Raw genomic sequence first — 22,428 nt, 5'->3', positions numbered from 1 at the left:
GGAAAGCCACTCCTTGCCGTTACATTTGTGTGTGTATTTGTGTGTGTGTGTGTGTGTGTGTGTGTGTGTGTGTGTGTCCTCAATCAATAGGGCTGAAGGCCCATTTTGAGGGAGGAAATGTGTCCAATGGCTCAGCTACCAGGGAAGTCCTAGCAAATGGAAGTACCAGCATAGCCATGAGCAAAGCAAACAGATTACAAGGCAATGGAGTATCCCACATAATCACAAAACTTGTCCCTCCGCTCTCTTCAAAGCACTACAAGAGCCATTGGTACCAACGTTATCTTTTATTGGAAGTTTTATTGCAACTAAAAGCTTTGTAATGTTTTATTAAAATGTCATCATGATGTTCCCCAGAGCAGCTGCAATACAAGACTAGCAGCCTTTCCTGCCATCAATCTGGTTAAAACCGGAGGTGCCCTCCCATTTAGGTGCCTAACTAGACGCTTCTTCCAAGCACAGGAGAGGCCAGCACTACAGGGCCTTCTTCATTAAGATCTTGCTGAAACTCAGGAGCATCCTCATCCACAGCAGCTGGCCCCGGTTCCCGAGATGGTTTTGGCCACTGGCAAGAGGGTGAGGAAGCGAGATTACTTGATGCGGTAGAGGACTTTGCGCTGCATGCGGTGTTGGATCTCACCACGCCGCATCATGAGCTGCAGCACCTTGTAGATGGCGTGCTCGGGGTATTTCTGGAAGAAAGAGGTGCAGGAGAATGACAATCCCATATGAGCCTTTCACAGTACAGCCATGAGCTGTGGGTGCTGCAGCCCACCCAGGAAAGTTCACCGTAGCCCAGTGAGAATCACGAAGTCATTCTAGACTGACAGACGTTTACATAGAGAAGGGGCTTGTAATACAGGATGAACTCTTCTCTGCGTCATCGATTGGAATTCTGACTGTTCCAATATCAGTGGAAACAGTGGAAGGAGCTGGAACTGCAGTTGGGATGCACAGGATGGAGAACCCCTACAGCATTCCCTAGGCCAGGGGTTGGCAACCTTTCAGAAGTTGGGTGCTGAGTCTTCATTTATTCACTTTAATTTAAGGTTTCGCGTGCTAGTAATGCATCTTAACATTTTTAGAAGGTCTCTCTCTCTCTCTCTAAGTCTATACATTATATAACTAAACTATTGTCGTATGTAAAGTAAACAAGGTTTTCAAAAAGTTTAAGCAGCTTCATTTAAAATTGAATTAAAATGCTGATCTTATGCCGCTGGCCCGCTCAGCCCGCTGCCAGCCTAGGGTTCCGTTCACCTAGGCTGGCAGCAGGCTGAGCGGGGTCTGTGGCTGGGATCCAGGACTGGCAGGGGCTGAGCGGGGCTGGCAGCCAGGACCCCAGACTGGCAGTGGGCTGAGCAGCTCATCCCGCTGCCATTCAGCCCACTGCCGACCTGGGGTTCCGTCTGTCGGCTCCTGCCAGCCAGCATCCTGGCTGCTGGCCCCGCTCAGCCTGCGGCCGGTATGGGATTCTGGCCCTGCCTATATAGAATGGCTACCTACCTTCTCCCTGGTTCTAGCCCATTTTCTTCCTCTCTTTCTGCACTGAGAGGAGGTGGGAGTGCACTGAGCACAGAGCTGGGGGTGAAGGAGCAGGCTGGGGGTTGGGGTGTAGGGTCTGGCCAGGAGCTAGAATGAGGGAGGGGCCTTAGGGTTGGGGCAGAAGGTTTGGGTGTGGAGTGCATACCTGGGCAGCTCCCATTTGGTGCAAGAGTGCAGGTGGGAATATATATATGTGCGCGCGCGGGGGTGTGCAGGAGCTCCCATTTGGTGTGTATGTGTGGGGGGTGCAGGAGTCAGGGCAGGGGGCTGGAGGGGATATGCCCCGATTCCACCCCCCCTTCCCCAAGACTCCATCCCCACCTCTTCTACGCCTCCTCCCCAGAGCAGCAAGCATGCTGTGGCTCTGCTTCTCCCCCTCCCTTGCAAGGGCCATCAGCTGATCCGCAGCAGGGAGGGAGTGGAGGAGGGGCAGGAACCATGCATGCTTGGGGAAGAGGTAGGGGAGGGGGGAGCTTGCCTGCCCTGCAGCCAGCAGGACCAAGCTTCTTCACCCTGCCCCCACAGGGGACGGGGTGAAGAAGAGCGGGCCAGGGCAGGTAGGATTTTTAAATGGCACGCTGCTGCCGGCTGGGATCCCGGCCTGGGTTCGACAGTGGGCTGAGTGGGGCCGGCGGCTGGGACCCGGCAGGCAGCAGTGTGCCATTAAAAATTGGCTTGCGTGCAGTCTTTAGCACGCATGCCATAGGTTGCCAACCCCTGCCTTAGACAGTCACCCACCTCCCTGGTTTCACACCACTCCCTGGCACCCAGCTGACTGGGAAGGTAAACAAAAGCAGCAGAAGGAGCCTGGCCACATTTCAAGAAAGAGTCCTCACAGCCATAGCTATCTTGTAGGTTCTCTGTTTCACAGCCCTTCAGACTGTCCCCACCAGGGACAGTCTACACCCATTAGGCTCACCTGTTTCGTGAAGTCCTGGATGATGCTGTGCTCTGACACTTGGGAGCCAATGGCAAAGCGGCGCTTGAGCTGTTTTTCAATGCGAGACAGCATCTCCTGGTCCTCCTGTGTTGTGAAGCCCTCCACTCCTAGAGAGAGACACTGGATTAGAGACCCCTGCTCCTCCGAAGGCCTCACTCATGCCGCACGAACTTCAGGCTGCCCCCTCCCCACAAAATCAAGAGACTGGACAACCCTTGGCAAGCCAAAAAGGTGACCGAATAGCAAACATCCAGACTGAATCCTCCGTCATCTCAACTTCTGACCACCACACTGCGCTGCAAATCCTCTGGGTAAGCCTCTGTCTCCAAAAGGAACAGTACAGTCGAAGGGCTACTTCCCATCGCTCCCCATGGAAATATGGGGGAGCTGGGCATCCAGCCCTCATACCCCCATACCTCCTGGGCTTGCTATTCTGAACCAGGAAACACCCAGACTCAGCACCTCCTCTGGGGTGTGGGAGAGTCCACACTGCCCCCGCCCCCCAATTCCCCTTCAGATGGGAGCATTAGGCACTACCCTAACCTCTACCTGGACTACAGTGACAGGACAACACCTGCCACAGTATGAAGGGCACCTGCAGCCCCGTGCATTGGCCTGCCCAGGGGAGTCACCACCACAGCCAGCCAGCAGCACCAGGTTAGGTTGCCATGTGGCCTCCCCCGCAGAGAGGTGAGGTTTATTCTCTGCACTCTCATCAGAGGGGAGTGGGCTCAAAAAAGATGATTTACACTGCAAGAGGTTTCTGGGGGGGGGGGGGGGGGGGAAAACACACATCGCTCAGGGCCTCACCTGACAAGCTGCCTGACATGGCTGCATCGAGCGTGGACACCTGGAAAAGCCGCAAGGCCTCTTCAACATCTCCCTCAGTGGCAAAAGGCTGAAGCTTCATCTTGCTGAGGGACTCTGCAATCCGCACAATGGCCTCCAGCTGCCTGGGAACCACAGGGAAGCCCTTTCTAACAAAGTCTCCATGGGCCTCCACTCCCCCAGAACCCTGTCCCGCCTCTGTCAGGCTATTTCTCCATTCCACACACCACCTGCTGCATACATCCCAAAGCACTGAGTAAAACAGTCGTTTACCAGCTGGGGAAGGGTCATCACATCCCAGACACCCCGATCTGTGCAAAGCAGAACACTCCCATCCTATCTAACGGGAGTGGGGCGCTTGGACACAGACTGGAATTAAGGTGTAAATTTTTGAGAGAGCAATTTGCGCATGGGACAATTTACCAAGCGCTGTGGTGGATTCCCCATACTGGCAATTTTTAAATCAAGACAGGCTGTTAGTCTAAAAGATCTGCTCTAGGAATTATTTTGGGGGAAGTTCTCTGGCCTGCATTATACAAGAGGGCAGACTAGAGCATCACAATGGTCCCTTCTGGCCTCAGGATCTAGGAATCCCACATCTTTCCCCAATGACTCCCATTCCCACCCAAGGGAAACGCCTAACCCAAGGCAGGGCCCTCCCCATGCACTAGATAGTGGTGCACAGTTCCCACTAAGCGGACACTCTGTTAGCTCAGGCCATCGTTATCCATTAAAAATGGGGGAGAAGGGAAATGGGTGGGGGGAAATTCTGGCCAGAAGGAGCAGTCATCTCCTTTTCCACTCCCATCACAAGTGAGACCTAGGTGCAGCCTGGAGACGCTCTGGTATCTGTAGGTCATTACTCTGCCCTAGCCACCTTCCCTTAAGTGGTGCTGCCTCCAGTGAAGCTCTCAACAATGGAAGTCAAAGGTCTGTGCGACGCTACCCCACGTGAGCAAGAGCCTGCACTGGAGCCTCATGATCCCTACGCCAGCAGAAGGCAGTAACGGTAAGGACAGCTGGGTGGGCAGAGGGCGAGATGGAGAAGAGAGGAGCAGCCATCTTTAGGAGTGAAGCACTTAAAGAGCCTTACAGCATGTACTTCGCTCTAGTGGCTTTAACAGGGTCCAGCTCAGTGCAGGCCTGGGCTCACCCGGATCCTATTCCATTCTCAGGGGGCTTGTGCAGCGCTGGCTATATTCCCTTTGTAGTATTACCCCAAGCATCTAGGGTTCCCACCCCCTTTGTGTCCCTCCCTGCACCCGGGCAGGCGCGTGCTCTCACCGGACGGTGATGGGGATACTGGACCGGCGGTCACTCTCCCGCTCATGCTGGCGGGCCCCGCTGCGCATCAGGACATAGCGGTTCTTCAGCTTCTCTGCAGCCTCTGCCGAAAGGCGCGGGCCGCACTTCCTGTGAGAAGGGAACGGGAAGCGCCATGAACCAGACGGTACTTGGGAAAAGACATAGTGGCACCCCCGACCTATGCAGTGCAGTGGTGGAGCCTCTTCCCCTGCCACTGCAATCCAGGCCCTGGTGAGAATTTACCCAGCTGGCATCCCAAACAGAACCTCAGAGCTGACCATGCCCTCCTTAGAGCCAGGGGTGGAAATAACCCAAGACACTGGGGGCTGACTATAGAGGAGGGGTGCGGATGGCCCCTACTAAGGAATTAAAGGTCTGACACTGGGCCCATTAAGTGAAGCCATTTCAAGGAGGCAACTGGCCCAGCAGCAGGTCCAGAATTGCCCAGCGTAACCATAAATCCCAGCAGGAGTTTGAAAGCAGCAGAGAACACACCAGCATGGCACCAAGCAGGACGTGCCCAGCAAGCTTTGCAGCCTGCCCATGGTTCTGCTGCGTGGCCCAGTCATCACGTCACCCGAGAGTCGCTGCAGACTTACGTTCGACAGTAGGAGATCAGCTTCTTCAGTTTGTTCAGCTCAATCTCACCCTCCACTGCCTGGGTCTGCGTCAGGGCACTCACATGTAACGACATCACGTGTTTGGCCAGAGTCTGGAAACAGTGCAGAGAAGAGGTGGATAACAGAATTCCTTCTGCCCTTCAAATGCTACAGACAGAAATTCTGCCCATTGCAGGTACCAGGGCAAAAGAGAACAAGCCAACTCCACGCTTCTAATCTGGGGCAAGTTAGGAGAACAGACGGGCCTTGCGCTTTGTTCTAAAGCTCTCACCCAACAGTGCTTAAGTTCACAGAGCTTGGGACCACAGGAGACAACTTTAATTCTGTCTTCCTGTCCCTGCCAAATTTCTTTTCCCTTCCCTAGGCTCAAAGTGGCTGTGCTGTACTCAGACCTGCTAAAGAAGGGCAACAGGTAGCAGGTCCATTGCAAGTTACTTCAAACTCAAATAACCTACTTGGCACCGGACGCACCTGGGAGGTGAGCTGGGCAGACACTTTCCTCCACTGTCCTCTTCCACACATCCTCTGCCCCAACATTGCTCCCAGCTAATCCTCCTGCATGTGTCCTATCCACCCCAGGCAAGTCGCAACACCAAGCCCACTGCCTGCCCTCACCACGTCTCGCTCCTCATTGTGCTCATCTTTAACGATGAAGATCATGTCGAAGCGGGACAGGATTGTCGGCATGAAGTCTATGTTCTCCTCGCCTTTGGTTTCATCCCAGCGCCCGAAGACAGAGTTGGCAGCAGCCAGGACTGAGCAGCGGGAGTTCAGAGTGGTTGTGATACCAGCCTGCATGGGAAATAGAAGGGGGAGTGGAGGTCAAGTCCCACAACACAATAACCATGTTGTTGGCTCCTAATGTAGAGTACAATGTCAGGATCACACAGACGCATCTCAGGATGGCAGGGGGTGGGGTTGTGGAAAGCTATTTAACCATTTCTTCTACCTCTGGTTCTCAGAGCCCTGAGGAAAGCTCACACATACCAGCATTTAAATAAGGGCCCAGTTGGCCAAGGAAGGGTCCCTGCTGCGGGAGATGGAGGCTGGCTGGATAACCATAGGGGTTTGGACTGCACAGCCACATGAGCCTCATTTGAAGAAGACCTCCCTAAACGAAAGACCCCCATCAGTGGAAGCCACATTTAATACATAATGCCAACAGCATAAGAGGTGCTGTATAGACAAGTGAAGAGGCCACAGGGCGCACCCTGGATATGCTTGAGAGTCATTTCATCACAAGTTTAATGATGGCAATGGAGAGGAACAGGTGCCTTGTGGAGATGCAGTATGGGGAAGTAGTTTGATCTGGTGATAGGAGAAGCCACAAGTTTAGGGCAGCAGGAGAAAGAGGGAGGAGTCAGGAGTTACACCGAGACATGAGCCTGAGTGGCAAGGGGCATGGCAGAGTTGCCAGCAGGAAGGGTGGCTTGGAGGGAAGACAGGGAGTTTGGTTCCACTCATGCTGAGCTGGAGAATGATTTCCTTTAGGCTCTCTTGGACAGGGACATTGCCTCAGAGCAGGGCCTGCTGCTCCCAGACCAGAGCAGTCGGTAGCTCCAAAACCCAAAGACTGTACAATCTGTCAAACCAGTGATTTGCAGGGAACCCAGGGCAACCCTTGAGGCTCAGCCACCTGGGTGCATGAGAGCTGGTCACTCTGCTCCACAAGAAGCCCTGAGCTGGATTCAGGGACCTATCCCTACAGCTCCCCCTCTTCTTCTCTCCCCATATTCCCCCAGTCTCAGCAGCAGCTCTGCCGTTTCACAGAGGGCTAGATGCAGGCTGGAGGCCAGTGCCATTTGCTGGCACCTCACCTTGGCAATGGAGATGGTCTGCTGTTCCATAGCCTCGTGGATGGCCACTCGGTCGTCCTCCCGCATCTGTTAATGGGTGGAGAGGGAAAAATAAAATAGTTTATACCTGTTTTATTTCAGCTGAATATCCCTTTCTGAGGCCTGGGCTTGCAAGACAGCCTCATGTAGCCAGCACGGTTTCCTCCTCCAGCACACTCACGTTTCACGTATTTTTAATGCATACAAACAGATCTCTTGCAATTGCCTCCTGATGCCAGCTCCTTTTCCTGCCCTCCCCCATAGGGCACAGGTCTCCATCCACCGCAAATAACCCCCACCCTTCCACACTGCAGCACAAAACATCACCCTCCAGGGGAACTCCCTGCCCTTCCTGTAGCAGAACATACATTTCCCTCCAGGCGAGGGAAGGCAGCAGTTCCCCCCCCATGGCCCCTCCCTTCCCACCACCCTCAGAAAACATTGCACGGCCTTTCCCTCTGCGTGCTATATTTGTACCTTGTCAAATTCATCAATGCAGACCACTCCCCCATCCGCCAGGACCATGGCTCCTCCCTCCATGAAGAAGCTCCGTGTAGAGGGGTCTCGGATCACTGAGGCTGTCAAGCCAGCTGCACTGCTGCCTTTCCCCGAGGTGTACACCTGAGGGAAGGACAGGAAGAGGACAGCAGGTCAGGCACCACAACAACCCCAAGTCTGCCTCACTCGGGCCCGGAATGAAATAAACCCAGCGCAGGGTTGTGACTCGGCCACACAATAGCTACAGGCCAGCTCAGCAGCTGCGAGATGAGATTGAGCCCTGGAAAGTACCTCCTCAGCATGCACACGCTAAGATCCAGCCTTGGCAGCCTTCAAGGAACAGAGTAAGGGGACTTTATTTAGCCAGGGTTTGGGCTAAGTAGTTACAAAGCATTAGAGGGCTCCTAGGCAGATGATGCAGCTATTAGATACAGAGAGTAGCTTATTTGATCACTTCAGTGGGCTGCAGAGTTGTGTTTGTTTCACTCAAGAGGAAGAAGGGTGCCCGGATGCAAGTGTTGATGAAGACAGCAGAAAAACATGGATGGAAATAAAATTCCACACTCAGTCTCAGTTTGGACCCATGTCTGACAGGTGCAGTCAATCAAATTATTTCACTTTATCTTCCAACCTCCCTGTTAGTTCAGTTTGTTATATGCAGCTCAGCCAGCTTGGAGAACAGGCTGGGGAAAATATGCCCAGTTAAATATTCCAATAAATCATGGCTAGGTTGAGAATGTGACTGTGTGATAAGTGCTCTCTGGTTCCGACCCATTATTCGCCCACTCCTTATGCCCATTTCTCTGCTGTTGACTGTGATCAACAGGCCCATGAGCTCATCAGCCCTGCAGAGCACACTCTGGCTTCTGTTCTGCCCCATGAACCATCAATGGAATCATCTACTGGCTCCAATTCTCAATGACACATGAAGCAAAAAGAAACCGACTTGCCCTGATATCAAGTCTCTGCCTGATGGTAAAGTAGTAAGCTGGGTTACGTAGGACACTTACCCCAATGGGTGAACACTTCTCTACAAATTTCAGGAGCTGGGACTTGGCTGTGCCAGGGTCTCCCAGCATCAGCAGGTTAATGTCCCCTCTGCGGGTTAACCCATCCGGAAGTCTGCAGAGAAAGGCAGGAGGGGGGAGGTGAGGGGCGTTCTAGGTTAGACAATGCACAAGCAAAAACATCACTGACATGCAACTTTCTGCTTCTAGGAAACAGAAAAAGGATCCCTAGAAGGATTTTATGCCTTGTCTTGCATCTCTGCCCCTGCTCCCTTCCCACTGTGCCCAGTTGGATTCATTTCCCTGACCTCTTGCGGGAGCCTCCGAACAGCAGGCAGGAGATGGCTTTCTTGATGTCAGTGCTGCCGTAGATAGAGGGCGCAACGCTCTTGGCGATAGTCTCATAGACATTGGGCATGGAAGTGAGACGGCGAAATTCTTCCTCTTCCTGTGGAGTCACATTGGAGCTAGCAAAACTGCGGCCTAGAAAGGGTGGAGGGAAGTCAACTGTGAATGAATCTGTCATCAGCAGAAATTAACCTAGATCAAGCCTGGCTGGCCACCAGAGTTTTCTCCAGAATCCACCTGCCTGGCACAGCTGCAGGTCTGGGAACTACTTTAGTAATACTGTGCTATCTTTCCTTGTGAACTCGTAAGAGTTAGCCATACACAGCAGGGATTGGAGTTTGCTATTGAAACCTGAGAGTGCAGCCCTGAGTAGAAACATTTGTTTTGTTCTGCAATAAAGAGGCAAGACTTAAAGTTGGTTCAGCTGATGTCAACCAACCTTGCAAAGAGGCAACAATCATAAAGGAGGAGAGTGACGTGGATCACTGCTGGATGTGGGGAGAAGGATCTAGAGGCCTGACTTATGCTAAGGGGAGGAAAATGAGAATCTGGAGGAGGAAGCTTTGCCTGATGCTTTGGGGGTGGGTGGAGAATCAGCAGCAGAACAAAAACTGAGCGTGCTTCTGAAACATGAGCTGGATTTTTAAAGCTGATGAAGTTTCCTGTTTAATTTTACCAAACACAAGCAGCACAGAGCTGTGTAAGAAAGCAGTAGTGCATATAAACAGGGAACCTGGGACTAATGCTATATCCCGTCTGGGCCAGTCTGTGACCTTTGCTACATGAGTGGTATTGATGGACGTGTGCTGCTACAGAAAGGCAGTTCTCGCCCATGGCATCTCTAGCTGGAGGTCACAGGTAACAGCTGTTCAGAATGGAGGATTTTCTTACTCCATGTTATAACCTGAGCCAGAGAGGAAACAAAAGCAAGGTCTTACCCGAGCCATCGGTGTCCACCTGGATCCCCACCACACGGATGTAAGAGCTTCGGATCCCCACTCCCACGTTGTCCCGGCCTTTGCTCTTGGTCTGACCAGATTTCTTGATGGAATAGATGCCCATGATGGTAACTCTGTTTCCCGGAACGACTTTGTCACACAGATACCTGAGAGGAGGAAGGGGAGAGGAGTGTTAGTTCTGTGTAAGAAAGGGATGGGATGGAAGGCTACTGAAGATGGAAAAACCCCCTTCATCTCTTCCTCTCCTTCCCATCCAAACTTAGACAAGAGGTTTAGATTCCTGGCACTGGAGAACCAGGGAAGCTGCTGCTCAAGATAAAGGAACCTCACACCAAAAGACACCATCTTCACCTCAAGCCCAATAAAAAAAAAAAAACCCACCTCTTCTGCTCCAGTTTACCTCTTCTTTCATGATGGTACCTGAGCAACTTTGCACACACGATCCAAGGATCTCAAAGCACTTTGCAAACCATTAAGCCTCATGGAATTATTGCAAGTTAGTTGATCCATATTTACATACCTAAGATTCCAAAACCTTGTTTATATCCATTCACAACCAATCCTTCCCCCCAGCAAAAAACTGGGGAGAGAGCGCCCCTCACATACATCCAAACCCAGATAAACACCTCATCCAGCAAATGGCTGGATCTACCATTGACTCTCCTTGAAACAACCTTCAGGACAGGCAGCAAGGGAAACTGGTATTACCTGTCGCAATATAGCTGCATGTGCCGGGGCATCTCCCCATGTGGTACAGCATCTGGAGACTCCTGGAGCTTCAGGGTCTGGAAGTCAACACACTTGCACTTGTCCGGCATGATGAAGTATGGATCCAGGGGGCACTTTGGGCGGCCAGCCTGTTCCCTAAGCAAAGGGGGAACATTAAAGAAATGGATCATTAGAAAGCTAGTCAGCGGCATTAGGACTCAGGAGATATCATCAGGAAGCTCTATTTGCATCCAGCGATGCCATGGAGAATAGCGCCCTGTAAACACACAAGCTGAGTTTTGCCTTTATTTAGCATTGCCTTGTGATACATAAGCTTCCCCCCAGAAAAGTCTCCCCAGAGAAGCTCCCAAAATGGGCAGATTTGGTAAGTGAAAAGCTACCTCATCTTAGACTCCGATGCTGAATTCTGACAAGACCGTGACAAACTGGTGGAGGCTATTTGCACAAGAGTAATGCTACAGGCCCCAACTGAGATCAGGGCTTCATTGGACTGGGTGCTGTTTAGACAGAGAGCAAGAGCCAGTCCCTGCCCCCACAGAGCTAGACAGACCAAGGGAGGCAAAATGGAAAGCTCACAAAAAAAAAATATATTAAGGGAAAAATGATAGATTGAAGTGGAAAGATCTGAGAGGTTTAAATATGTTTAGCTTGGTAAGTAACAACTCAGTGGGGACAAAAGCCTATGAGTCTATAACACAAAGGAAGAGAACCACCATTTAAAGTTGTATAAGGAGGTTTAGTTAGGGTTAGTGGGATAAACTACAAAAGGAAAACTGTAGGCTAAATAGCAGGGAAACATCCTGACACTGAGATTTGTTAGCATGGTCTACAGTCCCCCACAGGACATGGAAGTCATTTTCAACCAAAGCCCAGATTTCCAAAGGTACCTAGAGACACATTTGCCACTTTCACGCGGTAAATAAGCACCCCAATTTCCACAATAAGCCAAAAATCAAGCTAATCCCATTTCAAAACAAGGCCAAACCAAGACAATTCCTAAGAACCCCAACACTCTATGTGACTAGATGCCCCTGGCCTGCAGTCTGGGACTGCAGTGGCCCTGCTGTGCACCCCTGACTCTCCCTCCCTTGCCCCTGTTTGCCGGGAGCCAATCAAAAAAAGCAGCAACAAGCAACTCATAAGCCAATTAAGCCAAAAACAAACCCAATTTCTGCATTTTTTTCCATGGGTTTGACATCTGTCTAGAGATTGGCACACAGGGATCCTGTTAATTTATAGTGGAAATTGGGCATCCAAATCCCTTGGAACAGTGGCTTTGGGAATCCCATCCTAAGTGCATAGCCCCATTTCATGATCCGCTTAATGCTGAATGCTACATTACACCAAAATAGCCCTATTGAAGTCAACGGGGATACTGTGGAGTAAGATATTACTCAAGGCATGTCTACACATGCAGCGTGGCAGCGCATCTGGTAAAGGTGCTCTATGCCAACAGGAGAGAGTTCTCCCGTCGGCATAATAAAACCACCTCCGTGAGTGGCAGAAGTTATGCCAGTGGGAGAAACTCTCCTGCCAATATAGCGCTGTCTACACTGGCGCTTATGTCAGTGTAACTTATGTCACTCAGGAGGCGATTTATTCACATCCCTGAGCGACATAAGTTCTGCCGACATAAACTGTAGTGTAGTCATAGCCTCAGTGTGAGAAAGTGCATCACAGTCTGACTCACTGTAAGGAACAATGCACTCACTGGGGACAGGGGAGGGTAATTAATTAATTAATTACATGGACCAGATGACCTAGCAGGGCATTTCATTTATCTTTTTACACACACACACACACACACACACACACACACACACACACACACACACACACTCCCCGAATGGTACGTGTTGTCTGGTGACAGAGCAATTAAAAGTATTAGTAAAAAGCCAGTCTTTTTTGACTGGAAGCTCTTGGAGACAAGGACCATCTATTTTTAAAGCTCAGGCCAGGTGAGCAGCCCATTTATATTCAGGAGGTACTTAAGGACTTGTGATTCTGTGAAGGCAGTGAGAGGACTTTTGGGGAAGGTGAGGTGCTGAGGGAGGGAAGCGTGTGTGTGACTGCTCCCTTTAATTCAAGCTCGGGGGTGGGCAGAGACCGCACTTCAGTATGGTTGCGCTACTCTGGTAGCAAACATTTGGCCTTAACCACCCTAACCTCCAACACATGCAGACCTGGCAAGGCCTTCAACTCACAGCTCAACTGACTTAGTCACCACTGATTTATTCATGAGTTCAGAGGGCTGGATGACAGTCCCTGAGATTCCAGCACAGAGCACTAGGTGAGACCTACTCATGCAGCATCCACTGCCAGGGGGACTCCCAGGAAGACGGAGTAGGAATTTGGTCTCCCCACCCTACCCAGGATTCCTGAAAGGACTCCCACTGCTTACGTATTACACTTCCTGGGCAGGGCGTAACCCTCCAGGCCAGGGCGCACGGTAATGTTGCTGATGGTGTTACGGCAGGTGCGGCACTGGATGGCGATCTTGGTGGCTTTAGCTCTCACAGCAGTTGCAGCAATTATGATCCCGGGGATCTTCACCAGATGGGACATCTGGTCAGACTGAGGAAGGACAGATTGGGGGTGGTAAGAAAACATCTCACACAGGAAGAAGGGAAACCCCAACATGGCAGAAAGGGCAGGGGGAAGAGAAGGGAGGGGAGAAATTCAGCAGCCTTCACACACAAAGCAGCCAGGATCATGGGTATGATGCTTCGTGGGAAACATGGGGAAAGCTGCCCATACAGGCAATCGAGGAGGAGTGTTTGGAATGACCATGGCCATCCCCACACCTCCCCACAGAATATTTTAGGTCAGTAGTTTGGATCCATACAATAGCCTACCAGGTAGGTTATGATTCCATTTGCAAATGAAATAGTGGATTTTAGTGTGTGCTATGAGTGTCATCTTAATAACAGTGCTCTGCTGAACCCCTCCTCTCTCTCCCTCCCCACAAGGGCCTGCGCCCTTTCCAAGCCCTTCTCCTGTAACGTATTAGGGCTCAAAGCTGCGGTGTGCATCTCAGGGAGGCAGCCATTCCTCCCATAGAGACAAAGCAGATGGCACTGCACAGCCTCAGATCAGAGGAAAGGGGCTGTGTTGTTTTTAACAAGAAACTTCATTTGATAGCCATGTCTCTTCCTGCTGCATTTTGCATTGTATTGATCAGAGATAAGTTTGTGGTGAAGAAAGCAGTGTTCCCCAGAAAGACCCTCAGAGATGCAGAAATAATTCTCACCACCCAATGAACAGACAGATCAGAATACCCATCCACTGACACTTTGCACCAAAACAGTAACCAGAGCTATAAAGACCTGGTATACACACAGTTTTGGTATCAATTTAAGTATCCCCTTCAACTGGGGGGAAGGGGATATTTTATTGAAGTAGTTATGTTGGAACACCCTCTAGTATGGACATGGATATACCTGCATAAAAGGTGCCTTGTATCAGTATAGCTTATTCTCCTAAATTTATGGGATTAACTATAGCAATATAAGCATCTTTATACCGGCATTAATGTAGCCACACTAAGGGGATGTACTGCTTTAACTATACCAGCTCAAACCAATGTTCAAGTGTTACAACAACTGTGTGTAAAGCAGCCCCAAGACTAACTAGTCCCATCAAGTTTAGTAATTCAAATACACGTTGTCTTGTACAGTGTCATCCTGATAAACAGAGCAGAGATGGGTCAAAACCCAAACCATTTATCCAACCCAACCACCCTCCCCACAACTAAGCCTTGAGCAAGTCATCTGGTTCTAGCAGCTCTCGCCACAGTCAAATGCACCAGTGGACAACTCCTGTCCCCACTGCTCCATACCATGAGTGGATTCAGCTCACCTTCAGACTGCGGATATTGGCTGCATTGGCATCCGATCTCAGCATGACCTGGATGTCTTGAAGTGTCTCCTCCCCTGCTGGGCGAGGACGGGTGACCTCATCTGCTACTTCCTTCGCTGCTTCCTCCAGCTGGGGAGGGAACAACACAGCTCAAGTTGCCATTCACACCAAGAAGAACCCTTGGGGCTATTGTGGTTACCTGACTGCCCATGATTAGCTGGCAGTATGTCAGTTCTAAGACTACTCTTACAGTAGTCCTCCATGTCCTCCTTTCCATGGTATCCCCCATACTTACCAGTTGCAGGTGCTCTGCAGGCTGCTTGTACAGATAGTCTGCCAAGTCCTCATCAAAGCTGGCCAGGTCCTCCATCTCCACCTCGATCCAGTACTGGCCCAGGTTATAATGCCGTTTGAGCTCATCCCTGCGAGAGAACAAGAGTAAGACTTGTAAGGCAAAAAGCATCATGCAAATCTTAGCAAATGCATGTAGTCAGCAAGCCTAGGGTCAAGGAACAACCACAGAAGGGACCCAGTCACCACCCTATAAATTGTTCAGAATGACCTTCTAGCTAAGTTGGAAGCAGAATGGACGGGTTTTGTAGGTTCCTCGGAAAGGAAGGTGATCCAGGAAAGTGACAAGAGCTCCATATGGGATTCAGAGGACATGGAGACTGCTGGACAGATTTTTCCCAGGGCATTCAAATCCACTTTCTAAAACTGCATTCAAACGGAACCAGACCTGGCCCAGTTCTGGCCCCGATAGTACACAGAACGTTTAATGCCAATGTGCTATCAGAGTTGCATAGACTGTTCACATGCTTCAAGTGCAAATGATAAGGTCCATCACACGCAAATTATGTCATCACAGTTGTTGATGTTCACCTTAAAAATCAGGATGTAGGGAAATAAAAGATGGATAGTTGGTTATGTGTCAGTTTCTTGGGTGATCTGTGCCCATTGTTTATTTCCCTGCATCCTGTAGATAATTCAGCACTTGTTCTGTAAACAAAGGAATCACAGACCTTGCAGTTTAAAAATATATGAAGTAGAAATACATTTAATCCACACAGGGATCCTCACAGACCTCAGAACACATGGGATAAAAACCCATTACTGATTTACAATCAAGAGGAACCCCAAACTAAACCCCAGATTTAAACACCCTGAAACATGAAACTGGGGACTTGAAATTCAGGTCTAGAGCCAAACTTTGCAGTGCAGTCCATGGAGGGCAGCATAATCCAGCGAATGGGGCACTGGACAGGGAGTCTCGAGAACCAGGTTTCATTCCCTGCTCTGTCACTGGCCTGCTGTGTGATGCCAGGGAAATCACTACACCTCTTGGTGCCCGAGTTTCCCCACCTGCACAAACAGCAATGATGACACTGACCATCCAGCGAAAAGCTGTTTGGGAGCTACAGGTGACAGGGCTATGTAAACGCTCCGATTATTGAGACTGGACGCACACAAGAAGGAAAGTGAACAGCTGTCCCTCCAAAGGGCAGAGAGGAGAGGAGAGGAGGTGGACAGCTAAAGGCAGAGCTGGCCGGAGGGATTCCCTCTCTGTCTCAGCAGCAGCACCTGTATTTGAAGGTGAAGCCAGACCGGTCCGTGCCCACCCGGTACTGCCTCAGGAACTCCTTGAACCGCCTCTGCAGCTGGGATTTCCGGACCTGGCCCTCATCTGCCACCGGGTCGCCCCCAAAGCTGTCGCTGTAGTAAATGCCGGGATCATCAAAACCGGACATGGCGAAGACTGCTCCGCCGCCCTGAGCAAGCCGCGGAGAGGGGGATAAATTAGCCCAGCTCCCTCCCCAGAGAGCGCTCCGGTGTGACACAGCCCTGCAGTAACCCGCCCTCTGCCCCCCGCTCCCCATCCGACTGCCGGGGGGGGGGAGAGAATCCCGCATCCGACCCCCCCCCCACGGCCTAGCCCGCGGGGGCATCCCCCCATCCGACCCTCACCGCCCCCCACGCGCTCCTGATTCGCTCCCCAGTCTCCCGCCAGGGCCGCCGCCGCCGCCGGCTCGGTCACCTCGTAGCGCCCCAGCAGCGGACACGCGCGGACCAGCCGGTTTTCGCGGCAAAACTAGGGGGCGGAGGGGAGCGGGATTAAGAAACGTTCTGCCCAGGTAGGAGACGCGCGCCCCTATTGGCCAATCTGGAGCTTGACCCCGGTGATTGGCCCGGGGCCGTTCCGCCTAGTCCAGCCTGAACCGGAAGCGAGCGGGGAGTCGCCATGGAGACGGAAGAGGATTGGAGGAGGCGCTGAAGCCCCGCCCCCTTCCCGCCCTCCCGTGCGGTCAGGCGCCGTTTGGCGCGAAAACCCGACTGGAGGGAAGTGACAAGAGGAGGGGAAGGGGCAAGATGGCGGCTGGGTCGAGCCGCTCTGGGCCGGGCGCTCATGCCCCTGCACGTGGCTCTGTCTTTGCCACCCGTGGTGCGTGGGCGGAGCCATCAGCCCTCTGGGGTCGGGGCCGCAGGGCAGCCGCCCATCGCTCCACGGGGGCCTGGGCCTGGGCCTGGGCCTGAGGGAGTCAAAGGGCAGCCGCAGGGCGCAGCCAGCGCAGATCAGGTCTGTAAACAGCTGCAGGAACCTGGGCCCTGGGCCCTATTGTGCTGATATGGCCCGTCCTGCTGGGCCCCAGGGCCTTAGTAACACAGCCTGCCCCCGGATAACTGTCCCCTGGTCCATACACCGATACGGCTTGTCCTGCTGGGCCCCGGTAACACAGAGTTGCCCCTTGGTAAATTGCCTCTGGTCCATACTACACCAATACAGCCCATCCTGCTGGGATCCAGTGCCCCAGTAATACAATCTGGCCCCTAGATAACTATCCCCTAGTCTATACTGCTCCAATATGGGTCATTCTGCTGGGCCCCAGTGCTGCACTAATGTAAATTGGCTGCTCAATAACTGTTCCCTGGTCTATAGTGCACTGATATGGCCTGTTGTGCTGGGTCCCAGTGCCATACTCACACAAGCTGGCCCCTCGATAATTATCCCCTGGTCCATACTGCACTGGTGCTGCCAAGTGCTGTAGTGACACTAAGTGGCCTCTCAGTCCCTATTCCTGGTTCATATTGCTCTGATGTGGCCTGTCCACTCCTGCCAGCTGCCAGAAGTATAGTGACCCAGGCTAGCAGTGGTGCTGGAACTAGAGGTGCTGCTGCAACCCCCGGCTTGAAATAGTAATAACATACTACTTGGTTCCATCATCAGCAGCCCCACTATAAAAATTGTTCCAGCACCCCAGCAGGCTGGCTCCGCGATAACCATCCCCAGGTCTATACTGCACGAAGAGAACCCATCCTACCAGTCACCAATGCTACTGTAACATAGCACCAGCTTTTAAAGTAATTTTTCTTTTTTTGCATTCAGTTTAAAAAATAAAAGTGTGTTCTGGCCCCAGAACAGTGTCGCCTTTTTCCGTTGAGCTCTCTTAAGACCCCTGGCAGCAGATCACCTTAAGGGTCTCCAGGGAGCAGAAGATACTTCCAAGAAGACTGCTATTGAAAAGCATCTGGTTATATTACAAATTTACAAGCACTCGTGCAGAGAGCAGTATTAAGGTTGCCAACCCTCAGGATTGTTCTGAAGTCTCCAGGAATTAAAGATTAATCCTGGGTGATGAAACCTCCCAGAATATGCCCAGCCAAAATTAGCAACCCTAAATAGTACAGTGTACATGAGTTCTTGTACCATGAATAATATATGGATGGGAGATGACCCTCTACAGTAAGTTTTCCTGTGTTTTCTTATTTTCATACACATGCACCCTATTTGCTTGGTTGTTAGACTCTTGCTGTACTTAGTCTGTGTCTGTATTGACTGTTCTAGTTCTCCTTCTAGATCAGCTGGCTCTGTGAGTGACTATATGGTAAATGTAGGTCTGGTGTCTGTGCTGTAATCTCTTCTGTCGATTTACAGTGGTCTCTAAGGCTATTGGTCTGGGGCCTTTCATCAGAATTTAATTCACTTTTAAAAATTTAGAAAAGAAAGTACAACTCTAATAATATCCTCCAACACATACACTCTGCATAAGAAATTAATTAATAGATATTTCTATGGAACTCTTCCCCATAATATTTCAGTACCTATGTATTTCAAATTAGAATATATTTTAAAAGTGCCTATCCAGAGCCCTAGCTCTTTGCCAAAAATTAGAATAGTCATACAAAACAGACCATCTCCACATCTTACTGCCAAGACAAAAAAAATTACCAGCTGCAACAAATCAAATCCAACCAATAGCCTCTTCTCCCCAAACATCAGTCCTCATTATTGTGACTCTCCCCCCCCCCTCCCACCCCGAACTTTGGCTATATAGATCGACCTCATAGTGTGCCCTACAGGTCAACACGCAAGTTATACTCATAGTTTATTTTCTCTAATATCTCTCACAACTTTCACCAACTTGATTATATTAGACAAGATAAAAGTTGCATAAAGTAGCATGGTCTAATGCAGTGGTCTCCAAAGGGGGTGCACAAGACCATACCTGGGGGTGCACGGCAGGAGGAGCACTGCCAGCACGCCACCGGCAGCTCTTCTACCTTTGGTTCTGCGGCAGCAGGAGGAGTGCGCCTGCGGCAACTCTTCATCGTAGCAGCTCTTTCCTTCTTTTTTCTTCGGCGGCATGCCTGCGTCAATTTTTTTTTTCCTGGAGGTGTGCGATCAAAAAAGTTTGGAGACCACTGGTCTAATGGATTAAATATTAGCCTGGAAACCAGGAACTCCTGACTTCAAAGTGGCTAGGGCTGCCAGATGTCCGTTTTTTTATCGGAATACCCAGTGGAAAAGGGACCCTGGCGGATCCGGTCAGTGCTGCTGACCGGGCAGGTAACAGTCTGGTTGGCATGAGGCTGAAGGCTCCCTGCCCGGCTCCATGCAGCTCTTGGGAAGTGACTGGCATGTCCCTCCTGCTCCTAGGCCTAGCGGCGGCCATGTACACTCCACACACTGCCCTGCCCCGAGCACCAGCTCCACAGCTCCCATTGGCTGGGAACTGCAGCCAATGGGAGCTGTGGGAGCAGCACCTGTGGGCAGGGGCAACGCTCAGAGCTGCCTGGCCATGCCTCTGCCTAGGAGCTGGAGAGACATGCCAGCCGCTTCCCAGGAGCTGCCTGAGGTAAGTGCTGCCTGGAGTCCCCCACCCCAAACCCTCTCCTGCACTCCAAACTCCTTGGTCTCAGCCCTGAGCCCCTTCCTGCACCCCAAATGCCTCATCTCTGGCGCCATCCCAGAGCATGCATCCCCAGCCAGAGCCCTCGCCCCAGCCCAAAGGCCCCTCCCACATCCTGAACCCCTCATTTTGGCCCCACCCTGGAGTCCGCACCCCCAGCTGGAGCCCATACTCCAACCTCCTGCTCCAGCCCAGTGAAAATGAACAACTGAGGATAGGGCAGAGCGAGCAACGAAGGGAGGGGGAATGGAGTGAGCAGGAGCAGAGCAGGGCAGGGCAAGGGTGTTTGGTTTTGTGCGATTAGAAAGTTGGCAACCCTGAAAGTGGCTCTGATACTGACTCATTGTGGAACCTTAATCAAGTCACTTATCCCCAGTATGGACCTAATCCAAACCCCATTAAATCAGTGGCAGTCTTTCCATTTACTTCACTGGATTTTGGATCAAGTCTTATTAGGGTTGTCAGTTTTTGTTGGACATATTCCTGGAGGTTTCATCACATGACATAATCTTTAATTAAAGATTATTCTTTAATGCCTGGAGACTCCAGGGCAATCCTGGCGGGTTGGCAATCCTGCCGCCTTAGGTCCATAAAAAGTGGATAATACAGACCTACTTAGCAAGGTTATTGTGAGGATTATTCAATGTAAGGTGTTAATTTACATAATTAAAACTGATTCAGCTCCGGCTTAGGACAACAATCTTTTAAAAGTCTTTTATCCCATCACTTTTGTAAGTGACAATGAGTCATGTACACAACTAAATTATGATTGACATTGAGATAGACATTTTTCGTTAAAAATTCACTGCAAAATGGTTTCCAAATGAATTTGCCCATCACTGAAGTAAAGACATTGCTTGGGCGGAAGGAGGCAATTTTTTAATAGAACAGGACTGAATGTGTGGAGTAGCCAATGGAATTGCAGAGGGATTTTAGAGGGGCAGAATGTAAATTGCTCATCTGATCTTCATGGATAAAGTTTAGGCCTTTAAAAGGTCAAAATCAACACCTTAAATGATTTGGGTTCAAGCTTACCTGAAGGATTACCTCTCTTGGTGCAATACCACAGTGGCTGTGATCCTTTGAGACACAAGCCCTCCCCTGACACTAATAGAAGGGGCTTATGGCACGGCCTTCTCCGTGTATATCTGAACTCAGATTTGGTGACTTTATGGGCAAAATCAAAGACTTACCTGTTTCCCCATGCTTGTCTTTGGACAGAGGGATGAGTTGGAAATGGGAGAGATTTTGGGGTGGAGTATGTTGTTTGAGGTTTATGCACATTTGTGTGTATGTTCTGTTTAACATTTTTGAATTAATGGTGCAATTATAATTATTTTATACTTACAGGAACCTGATCAGTGGAACATGAAACAAGTGTGAATGAATAAATATTGGAATTTGGTCAGATATCAAAAGATTAACATTCCTACTTTTCAAACCTTATAAATTAGCCAATTTCAAATAATTGGTGTTTTCCCAGGCTTGGTAAATATATCCAGGAGGGTTTTGAGAGGTGGGGTATATTGAAACTTTAGTTTGAAGATTGTCCCTCTTTCTCAGGAGGCCCTCCCCAATTTTTATTCCCCACAAGACCTGCCTTCTGACTGCTATTTGACCAGGATCTGGCAATTAGCAGACAGGTCACCTAGGGGTACGCTGCCACATGATCAGAGAGGGAACCAGAGCAGGCAGCAGCAGGTGGACAGTAGGGACCAGTAGGTAGGAAGAGGGAGGGGACCTGCAGTGGAAAAGGGATGACCAAAGGTTGTCAGCACCTCTGTTTTATGTCCCACCTGAAAGACAGCATCTTCTGCAAGTGCTTGTTTATAATAAGATCACAATGTGAAGTGATAGAGCCTGCAACTATAATAGCTGCTAGCCAGATTTCAGTCATTGAAAGGGGAGGGGGAAAGGGAATCCTTTGCATAATTGGCAAAAAGAAAAGAAGGACTTGTGGCACCTTAGAGACTAGCAAATTGATTTGAGCATAAGCTTTCGTGAGCTACAGCTCACTTCATCGGATGCATGCAGTGGAATTATTGCTGTAGCGATACTGGTTACGGTGCTGTCTTTATCACCTCACTGCATATGTCAGATCTGGTGACTAATAGTTGGTGTTGCCTTGGTTGTTAGCTATGCTGGGTTGTGCGGTTAGATGCTTGCAGCCTCTTTTAGCTCTGCTCGGTATAATTAAAAGCCAGTCTGGTGTTATCGTCCAGGATTTAACTTCTTGGTTTTAAAATATACCCTGTTTTTCTAACCCAAGGTGAAGTTCTCAGCCAGGCCTTGGAATGGATTCATGATGGGCCAGGCCCTGTGAATGGTGAAAGTCAGCGCAGCTCCACTGAAGTCAGTTGAGCTGCACCAATTGACACCAGCTGAGGCTCAGGTCCAGGAAACGTGGAGGGGCTTTGGCTCACCAACTCTTTCCATTAGTGTCAGAGACATTTTATAATTAACAGACCTCGCTCTTCCGGAGAGCTTCTCATCCACAGATCTCAAAGTGCTTCATGCCGATGGGTAATCTCCATGGTAGTTATTTCCATGGCACAGACAGGCTAAGAGACTTTCCTAAGGTCACACAACGCATTGGTGTCAGAGCTGGGAACAGAGCCCCCATCTTCTAACTCCCCATTCTGTGCCTCATCACGTCAGTTTTCTGAGCATGCAGCCAGCCCCTCCCAAAGCTTTAACAACAAGCAAAAGGTACCTCCTTCCTCCCCCAGTCCAGAAAAGGCACTGACCCCAGGAAACACACAGCAGAGTCAGC

The 22,428-nt window shown here is 50.5% G+C and overlaps 1 protein-coding gene across 1 annotated transcript; it reads right to left on the bottom strand.

Moving 5' to 3' along the window:
• Nucleotides 1-268: 268 nt before the first annotated feature.
• MCM5 (minichromosome maintenance complex component 5) lies at nucleotides 269-16,702 on the bottom strand. The gene is made up of 17 exons (XM_038410594.2): nucleotides 16,505-16,702; nucleotides 16,051-16,238; nucleotides 14,765-14,891; nucleotides 14,470-14,598; nucleotides 13,013-13,185; nucleotides 10,591-10,746; nucleotides 9,862-10,028; nucleotides 8,884-9,058; nucleotides 8,579-8,690; nucleotides 7,548-7,691; nucleotides 7,053-7,118; nucleotides 5,851-6,027; nucleotides 5,215-5,327; nucleotides 4,595-4,723; nucleotides 3,293-3,435; nucleotides 2,462-2,589; nucleotides 269-692 (listed from the first exon to the last, which is right to left on the bottom strand). The coding sequence occupies exons 2-17, from the start codon at nucleotides 16,215-16,217 to the stop codon at nucleotides 591-593; spliced, it is 2,208 nt and encodes a 735-aa protein (XP_038266522.1). The 5' UTR covers nucleotides 16,218-16,238; nucleotides 16,505-16,702; the 3' UTR covers nucleotides 269-590.
• Between the last annotated feature and the right edge of the window lie 5,726 nt (nucleotides 16,703-22,428).

This window comes from Dermochelys coriacea, chromosome 1 (genome assembly GCF_009764565.3).
Source record: "Dermochelys coriacea isolate rDerCor1 chromosome 1, rDerCor1.pri.v4, whole genome shotgun sequence".
NCBI classification, from domain to species: domain Eukaryota; kingdom Metazoa; phylum Chordata; order Testudines; family Dermochelyidae; genus Dermochelys; species Dermochelys coriacea.
Note: the sequence above shows the minus strand (reverse complement) of the source record. Positions and strands in the feature narration are given on the sequence as shown.

Bases quoted from the DNA above. Each gene is read 5' to 3' on its own strand.
- MCM5 (XM_038410594.2), bottom strand. From the start codon at position 16,217: ATGTCCGGTTTTGATGATCCCGGCATTTACTACAGCGACAGCTTTGGG. The intron at 10,029-10,590 runs GTAATACCAGTT...TCCTCCTCTCAG, and splicing joins ATGCAGCTATATTGCGACAG to GTATCTGTGTGACAAAGTCG. The intron at 3,436-4,594 runs GTGAGAGCACGC...TGTGGTTCCCAG, and splicing joins AGTATCCCCATCACCGTCCG to GCAGCTGGAGGCCATTGTGC.